This window comes from Narcine bancroftii, chromosome 3, assembly GCF_036971445.1.
Source record: "Narcine bancroftii isolate sNarBan1 chromosome 3, sNarBan1.hap1, whole genome shotgun sequence".
Taxonomy (NCBI): domain Eukaryota; kingdom Metazoa; phylum Chordata; class Chondrichthyes; order Torpediniformes; family Narcinidae; genus Narcine; species Narcine bancroftii.
Window position 1 is genome coordinate 156225480 of NC_091471.1, and position 9730 is coordinate 156235209.

The 9730-nt window shown below is 41.9% G+C and overlaps 1 protein-coding gene across 1 annotated transcript in view; it reads right to left on the reverse strand.

Moving 5' to 3' along the window:
• The window catches only part of LOC138756721 (serine/threonine-protein phosphatase with EF-hands 2-like), a 35708-nt gene extending 26318 nt beyond the window's left edge, over positions 1–9390 (reverse strand). Inside the window, exons 1-4 of the mRNA XM_069923111.1 lie at positions 9226–9390; positions 8193–8250; positions 5822–5988; positions 3980–4094 (exon numbers count right to left, since the gene is read on the reverse strand). Coding sequence (XP_069779212.1) covers positions 3980–4094; positions 5822–5988; positions 8193–8250; positions 9226–9390 — 505 coding nt within the window. The remainder of the gene's footprint in view (positions 1–3979; positions 4095–5821; positions 5989–8192; positions 8251–9225) is intronic.
• Positions 9391–9730: the final 340 nt, after the last annotated feature.

The window sequence follows — 9730 nt, forward strand, 5'->3', positions numbered from 1 at the left end:
CGAGAAGGTACAGAAGTCTGAAGACTAGTATGGAGTCACAGAGTCATACAGTGTGGAAACAGGCCCTTCCCTTTGGCCCAACTTACCCACACCAACCAAAATGTCCCATCCACACTAGTTGGACCTGCCTGCATTTGGCCCATATCCCTCCAAACCCCATCCTCTCCATGTATCTGCCCAATATTTCCTTAAGCATTGCAATAGTATCTGCCTCAACTACCTCCTCTGGCAGCCCATTCCATATACCCACCAATTTCTGTGTAAAAGCATTACCCTTCATGTTCCTACTAAATCTTTTCCCCTCTCAGCTTAAACCTATGTTCATTGGTTACTGATTCCCTTACTCTGGTCAAAGACTCTGCATTCACCTAATAAATTCGTCTGATGATTTTGTATACCTCTATCAGATCACCATCCTCTTGTTCTCTAAGGAAAAAAGCCTGAGGCTGGTCAACCTCTCCCTAACCTGGCCCTCTCCAGCTTAACAACATCTTTCCTGCAGCATGGTGATCAAAACTGAACACAATATGCCAAATAGGTCCTCATCATTGTTTTATACAACTGAAACACGAATTCCCAGTTCTGTACTGAGTACTCTGACTGATCAAAACTGAAATCTTTTTTGACCACCTTATCTACCTGTAACTCTACTTTCAAGGTACTATGCACCTGTACCCCAAAATCTCTTTTGCTCAACAACACTCCTCAGATCCCTGCCACTCCTCGTGTAGGTACAACACAGTTGGACCTTCCAAAATACAACACTTCATAATTCTTTGTATTAAATTCCATCAACCATTCCTCTGCCCAATTGTCAACCAATCAAGATCCTGTTGCAATCTTTGCCAACCATCTTTACTATCTACAATACCAGAACATTCAAACTTGCTAAAGATGTCGTGTATATTTTCATCTAAATCATTGTTAGAGAATGGGTCCAGCATGGAACCCTGAATCACAAGCTTCCTGTCTAAAACACAACCTTCCAACATCACCTTCTGCTTTCTTCCATGAAACTTATTTTCTACCCATTTGGCTATATGTCATTGGATCCCATGTGATCTAACCTTCCAAAGTGCAGAATCTTATCAAATGCCTTGCTGAAATCCACATATATATATAATGGCTACAGCTCTGCCTTGTCAACCTTCTTGGTCACATCTTCAAAAACCCTAATCAGATTTGTGAGACATGACCTCCCAGTTACAAAACCATGCTGACTATCCTGATCACCCTTTGTCCATCCAAGGGCATGTACATCTTCTCCCTTAGAATACTCTTCAATAACTTCAGGATTTTCCCTGCAGTCTTTCTTGAACAGAGCCACAACATTTACCACCCTCCAGTCTTCTGACACCTCACCTGTACTTAATGACAGCTCATAAATCTCAGCTAGGACACCTGCAATTCCTTCTCTCACTCCCCACAGTGTCCTTGGATATACCTGATCAGGTCCAGGAGGTTTGTCCATATACATATCTGGAACTCTAACACCTCCTTTACGGTAATGCTGACTGTTCTCAGAACACTACCATTGAGTGGTCTAAGTTCTCCAGTCCTTGTGCCTTTCTCCAGAGTAAAAGCAGAGGAGAGGTGCTCATTGATGACCTTGCCCATCTCCTGTGGCTCCAAACAGACTTGAGTATTGATTCCTGAAAGGTCCCATTTTTTCTCTGCTTACCCTTTCCCTTTATTACATTTAAATTTAAGTTTAGACAGCACAGTAACAGGCCCTTCTGGCTCGTGAGCTCGTGCCACCCAATTACATCCAATTAAATTACAACCCCACATGTATTTTATTTTTGAAAAGGGTGCAGGAAACCAGAGCACCCAGAGGAAACCCATGCAGTCATGGGGAGAATGTGCAAACTCCTTACAGACAATGCTGAATTTGAACCCAGGTCACTGTGCTAACCAGTATACTAATATTATCTGCTGTCCCCATTTTGTCCTACTGATTCCTTTTTTCACTTGCTCCTCAGTTTCCAAAACTCCAGGTCTACACGATCTCATCTGCTTATATCTGCCCCATTCCTCCTTCTTCCTCTGAACCAGATCTGAATTTCCCTTGACATCCAAGGTTCCCTACGCTTGCATGTCTGACCCTTCACTTTAACAGGTACGTGCCTGTTAAACAACATTTTTTAAAACGTCCTATTTTCCTACCATTTCCTTCAAACACCTCTTCCAATCAACTTCAGCTACTTCTTGACTTGCACCTTCAAAGTTGGTCTTGTCCCAATTCCAAATGTTCCACCCATCTCTCTCATAACTTTCTTAAATCTAACAGAGCAATGGTTGCTGATCCAAAGGCTAATCCACAAACATTTCATTCACTTGCCCTTCCCTATTTCCCAAGACTATATCAAATATTGCCCTCTCTGGTGTGGGACCCTCCATATATTGCCAGAGGAAACTTTCCTGAACATATTTCATGAATGGCTCTTGGTTCAACAACAGATTCTTTCCAACAACAATCAGACCCTTGAATCTCTCCTTGTTTCACTCATCGTGGACTGCTCCAACAGAACAAGGAGGCGGCCTGCATCATTGCAAAGTCACATTTTTTTCTACAAGGATGACTATGAATATTAATTTTTTTTTGTATTTATAGTCATTTAAATTTGATTAATTATACTGAGGTAGTTTTTGTCATTGATTTCCTCTCCCCGCCACCCCCCCCCCACCCCCCAAAAAGTGCCTGTTCACCTGTATCAAGTAAGAAGTCCGATGCGGGACAGGCAGACACGGTTGCATTGTATAAGGTATATGACAATAAACTCATCATCATTTTAATTCAAATTATTTCATTGGAGTTGAGCTGATGGAGAAATGCAATATCGTAATTATTTCTAAAATAATTATGTAATTTAAATATATGAATATTTTTACTAAATGTAATTCAGCAGTGATGTGGTCCAGAGGATACTGATGTATCACCAATACCACTAGGCACAGATCCTTGTACTGCTTCATGTTAAGTTAGCTGTGGAGCAGAAGGATAGTGGAGAGCAAAATTAACTTCACGACCATTGTGATAAATAAAAGAGAAAGGATCTTCAGCTGTAGATTGTATTGATCACCTTCAGATGAGGGTAGCTCGGAATTCAGCTGTGCTTGCTCTCCACACCTGAGAAGGTTGCAGATTCTCCTCAGAAGTATTCCCACTAACATGAACTGAGAGAAGCAGTTCAGCACAGGTGAAGCCATGGCCAAGCTTGACTCAATGCCTTCAGTGGATGAGAAAACAAAATAACAGGGAACTATTCTTGGAACTTATTAACCTGAGGAATGACCATATAGTCATCATCAACTTCCAAAATCTGTCATCAAAAATGATGTAGCGATCGTAAGAATGAGTCTAATAGAATAGATAGGTGGATGTGCTGTTCAGATGCTGGTGATCTGGTGTCATCCATCTGATGAAAACTTAAACTAACTAGTCAGTAACCGAATTGTCGGTGGGGTTCTTCCTACCACCTTGGCTTTAATGTGATACTCAACTGTCATTGCAATGGTAGCCTAATCCCCCAGCAGGGGGTGACAAGTGGTGATAGAAGTGAACCGGGTGGATCCACTGAGGAAGCAGGGACCAAGGTTGAGATCAGGTTTCCAAACATCAAAGAGGAATAGTTCTTCTCTGGACTAATTACAAGTGAAAAGGCAGGAATATGTAGAAAGAGTAGTTGTTCGGGACCAGGATTGCTGTTTGAAGGAGTTGACACAGGTTCTGTTGGCTGAATGGCTTCCCACTGTTTTGTGACTCCAGTATTTTCTAAAATAACAACAGCATTAGTCTGAGTTAAAGCTATAAACAAAATATTCAATAGTCATCAATTGTGCCAATTTTGTTGTCATCCAAAGCCCTCATTACCTTTCAATCTCTCCAGATAAATTGTTTCTGATTTGACAAATAACTGACAGAGTTAATAAATTCTATAACCTTCCTTAGAGTAGCATGGTGGGTAACACTGCTTACCACAAATAGTTATTTCTTTATTGTAGCAAGTGGAGATTTGGTTGATATTTGGCAAATGTTCCAGATGTTTTTTGGTTTCATTCAGAAGTTGTAACACATAACGAGCATGAAGTTGCTGCTGAGAGAAATGTCCATTTTTTAGAAATTGCAGGAATTCCTACGCAGGCATTAGTAAAGTAAATAATTGTAAAGGATTCATGGACTAAAGGCACAGAAGACTTCCTTCAGACTTTTTAAGATGATTAAGTATATTCTGTCACTCCAGGGTGTTTTCAACAGGAGCACTTGGGGTTAGTCAGTAACACCTATCCTTGTTACCTTAGAAGGCCCTTCATGGGAAGAGGCATTTGGAAGACAGGACACACACACAGAAATCTAAACTGCATTCTCTCTGAGGTTAAGGATGGTGCTCCGAACTGCTCACATTAAAGCAATGGTTTCAAACTTTTTCTTTCCACTCACATACCACCTTAAGTAATCCCTTTGCAATAGATGGTCTATGATTAATAAGAGATTAATCATAGACCATCTATTGGTCTATGTGAGTGGAAAGAAAAGGTTTGAAAACTATTGTTGTAATTGTACCTCAATGACTCGTTATGTGCATGGTTTCATAACTCCAAAGGAAATGGGCCAATGACAACTTTTCCTCAAGCAAAATATTTCAGTAACAATTGGGTCTAGAGCGGTGGTTCTCAACCTTCTCCTCCCTACTCACATACCACTTTAAGTAATCCCTTACTTTCTTTTTCTTTCTTTTCTTTCTTTTGGCTTGGCTTCGCGGACGAAGATTTATGGAGGGGGTAAATGTCCACGTCAGCTGCAGGCTCGTTTGTGGCTGACAAGTCCGATGCGGGACAGGCAGACACGGTTGCAGCGGTTGCAGGGGAAAATTGGTTGGTTGGGGTTGGGTGTTGGGTTTTTCCTCCTTTGTCTTTTGTCAGTGAGGTGGGCTCTGCGGTCTTCTTCAAAGGAGGTTGCTGCCCGCCGAAATGTGAGGCTAATCACAGAGCAAATGGCATAGTGATTGCTTAAGATAGTATGTGAATGGAAAGAAAAAGTTTGAAATCCATGTGGTGCCCCGCGATTGCAGAGATCAGGCTGGCAGACGCGGACAGAGATCGCTAAAGCGACTCGCAGGACAATGAACCGGCGGTTGTAGAAGCTGGGGCAGCATCAGGCCAACAGCCCTAAAATGGCATTTGTCAAGCTGCTCAGCTAACTCAGCAGAAACAGGCTAGGGTAGAAGGGCATTGATGTACATGGATGTTCCCTCCCACTATTGTTAGTCATATGGCTGACTCAGTCAATCAGCAAAAAACAGCGGGAACTTGAACAGTATAAAAGCAGCCTTTCCAGCTCTAATAAAGGAGTGAGCTTAACCTCCACTGTGTGAGTGTGTGTGTGTGTCTTTGTAGAGGTCGGCTACAATCACTACATAAAAGTATGGAAAAATAAGATTTGCAGCTGGACATAACTTTCACCCCCCCCCCCCTTCTGATTCTCTGAATACAACGGCTAGCACCGCAATAAAATTTTTGAAGCCATGTCTGACATTTTAATATCACTTGTATGTAAATATCATTTATATGTATACACCTCACTGACAAAAGGCAAAGGAGGGAAAAACCCAACACCCAACCCCAACCAACCAATTTTCCCCTGCAACCGCTGCAACCGTGTCTGCCTGTCCCGCATCAGACTTGTCAGCCACAAACGAGCCTGCAGCTGACGTGGACATTTACCCCCTCCTTAAATCTTCGTCCGCAAAGCCAAGCCAAAGAAAGATATATATGGGCCACACATCTTTTGGAATCTGATTTTGATTAAATGAACACTTACTTGTTTTTCTTTGAAGGCTTCCAGTAAGGCAGTAACATGTGTGGGTGTCAGAGGGAAACCGAGCTGGGGTCCATTGTAGGAGTCTGAAACCTCAATGGTATCGAAGGCAGACTGATTATCCTTGCATGTCTCGTCTGTCTGAGTAATAATGTGTGAAATAAAATCTTCTGCAGTGGTGGTGATAAAAGATAATATTTGCCAACTATGATGCAATAACAATGTGTCATGTTTTAATTTCACACATCAACAGTCTTCAATTTTCTTGAAAGGACTTCAAAACAGATAAAAATTATGCAGTTCTTTATCGTATAACTTGATTTTGAGGCTTGTGACTTCTGCTTAAAGATGATCAAGTTCTGATTCAGAGTTTTTTTTTAAACCCTGAGGGCACATATCCTTTGTTTTAAAAAACATTCATACAAATACATTATTTGAGGATGCTTCTTACTTTATCTGGGTTTGGGAGCTTCAGTAAACTCTCACAGCCCGGTTTTCTTGAATCCAAAGTAAAATATTTATAATTCATTTCCTCAAATGAACAAGGTAATTAAGTAAGCTCCCAATGCATTAACTACACTTCAGTTTGTGTAATAGTGAGAGCATGTTCGTTCATTTTTGTGGTGAAACCACTATTGTATGTGTAAATGACTTGACCTTTTCTGTTTGACCCTGCTCTCACTGGCTGGCTTGTGACTCCTCCCCTTTCTCCCCCATAAAGGATCTCATACCACAAGCCTGCCCCCAGTTCGAGGATGGGTCAGTGTGAGCCAGCAACACAAGGGATGCTGTCCATCTCATGCTAATAAAAAGCCTTCAGTTCCACTAACTTCAGTCTTTGTGCAATTGATCGTGCATCAATTTTTAAATCCTGGATTTCTTTTTCAGCAATGAATTAAGTTTTCTATTGAGAAAATCCGATCTGAGCTCATAATAGCAAACACCAAAAATTGGTGTTCTATGAACAGTTACAGATTTTTAGAAAAACTTTACTAGCTATTTTGTTTCAGTTTTCCAAATGTATTTTCTCATTGTTTTCTTCCAATTGTTAAAAGCACAAGTTAGCAATTCTTATTTGCGGAGCCAAGCCAAAGAAGAAGAAAGAAAAAAAGAAGTGAACCAGTGTGGACTCGAAAGGCCAATATGGCCTGTTTCCGCTCCGAAAATGGTTATTTGGTTATAACTACTTTTAAGCCTTCTGACCATTTTAGCCTGTAACACTTTCAAAGCCTAATTGCCTTGGATCCTCAAGGTGACAGTCAGAAATACGCATCACATTCAGATAATCCACAGGACATCTGTGAATAGGTTTCGAATAATGGTTGCTATTAATATGGGCTCAATGAGATACTGAGTTAAATGTTTATCTGCCTTGTCAGCAAGTTTCCTAATAATTGACAAGAAATTCTTTCTTTCTTCTTTTCTTCTTCTTTGGCTTGGCTTCGTGGGCGAAGATTTATGGAGGGGTAATGTCCACGTCAGCTGCAGGCTCGTTTGTGGCTGACAAGTCCAATGCGGGACAGGCAGACACGGTTGCAGCGGTTGCAAGGGAGAATTGGTTGGTTGGGGTTGGGTGTTGGGTTTTTCCTCCTTTGCCTTTTGTCAGTGAGGTGGGCTCCGCGGTCTTCTTCAAAGGAGGTTGCTGCCCGCCGAACTGTGAGGCGCCAAGATGCACGGTTTGAGGCGATATCAGCCCACTGGCGGTGGTCAATGTGGCAGGCACCAAGAGATTTCTTTAGGCAGTCCTTGTACCTCTTCTTTGGTGCACCTCTGTCTCGGTGGCCAGTGGAGAGCTAGCCATAGAACATGATCTCCATTTAATACTACTATGCTTTACTTTGGATTTTTGCTCATTGTTAGAACTCGTTCTAGGTTTGTATTGTCTGCAGATTTTGAGACTAGATGATTCTTATCAAAACCACTGAAAGAAATTATGAATAATAATGATCTCAGCACTGATTCTACCTCCAGTTTGGAAAATTTCACTTCCCCTTGTTTTCTATTTGCTTTTTTTTGCTATTTTCCTGAACATAACTTTGTCACATTGTTATAGGACAGAGAATATTTTGATTTTGTGGTGGAACACTGTAATACATATATTGTACTGGTTGGCCTGCCCCAATACTGTAACTCCTCCCCCTCCAGGATCCCTAATAAAGACAGAACCTCCCACTCCCCTCCCTCAGTACTGCCTTGGAATTGGGCCAACAGCATGTAAGAGATGCCTGTAAGTTTATAATCATTAAAGCCTATTAATCAACTTCTGGTCTGTTGGGTCTTATTGATAGCGCTATAGATTTTAGTTCCACTTTTCTTCTCTTCCTGCAGATATGAGTGCAGGAAGATGATTAATGGCAGTTTTAAATAAACTTACGTTCATTGCTACAAACTGGGGTAAAATGATCCATCAAACAGCTGAAGAAGTTATGGAGCTGCAAAACAGAACAAAAAAGCATCACAGCCTTTGGAAATGGGACCACAAATGAGCACAGCTGATTCAGCTGCAAAATAACTGAGTGTGGTCTGATGGATCCAAGGACAGACCATTTAAAAACGGTCAGGTCTTTTCCAAGTCACTTCAATCAAATTATGGAGAACACGTTTGAGTCAGTACCTACCCTCACCTCCTGCTGACATATACACTCCAGAAGGGAACGGTGGATGGCAAACAGGATTTGGATTTCCGGAAAGTGGGGCTGAGGCCAAGTTCAGGCCTTCGTTAAAGTCAACTCATTCAGAGGAGACCAAGGATTAAACTTTCAGTCTTTGCATCATCCATTCATTAGCCTTTCCAAATGGGCAGTTAGGCAGAGCCCGGGTTTGTGTTTTTAACCCTACTAATCTGAGGTTTGACAAGTGTGAGTCTCATAATACCACTTCCAACAAGCTTCCAATTGGTCCTGATTTGCTTCCAGGCCTTGTGGATGCAGTTAGTTGCTCCCTACACAACCAGAAAGCTGTTGTAAGCCCAGGATTCTCTTGATGGGAGAATTTTCAATCACTGGGAAAGACCTGCGCACACTGAACGGCAATGAGTGCACACATCACCTGCCTACAGACTGGCATCTGTGAGGTGCGTATAAGGGTTCCCTCTGAGCCTGGAATAACCCCGAAAGTCAAAGTAGTTCAAGTACTCAAGTCTTAACATCCATCCGTGGGCAGCACCATTAGTGTGGTGGTTAGTGCAACTCTATTAGAGTGCCAGCAACCCAGGTTCGAATACAGGCTGTCGGTAAGGGGTTTGTACATTCTTCCCATGACCTACACGAGCTTTCCCCAAGTGATCCAGTTTCCTCCTATGTTCCAAAAACATACAGGGTTGGCAGGTTAACTGGGTGTAATTGGGCAGCATGGGTTTCAATGGCCAGAATTAGTTTCTACTGTGTTGTAAATAAATGTAACTTTACCTTAATCTGGTCCTGCTCCCCTGCATATTCAATGGATTGAAAGATAGTCCAGGTGCACCGCTTGCGAACCTCCATCCGGGCTGTGTACTGTCGGTACCACCTCTGGATTAGAATGGCTGCCTTGATGGCTGTGGGGGGCAATGAACACAAATACAATAAAAGCATTTCTGAACAATGAACAATCACTGGATGGGTGATGGGGTGGCAGCAAAAGGGGACTTTGTCCAACTGGCTTTTATTCCTGCTCTGAGCAGAACTCATTTATTATGCAGGGGTGACCACCAGCAACATGGTCCCCACAAGTGAAAGGGTGGAAGATGCACAACACAGAGACAAGCTGCCTTTTATAGACCAACCACCAGCTATAGATCACTCACATGCATAAGAACTAGTGTGAATCCCAAACTATTGTCCTAATTTTATTCTCTAAGGGCATATGCAAAATGATTTGCACATCTCATTGATTAAAGTTCTTTAAGTGAAATTTACAGTATAAAGAACACGG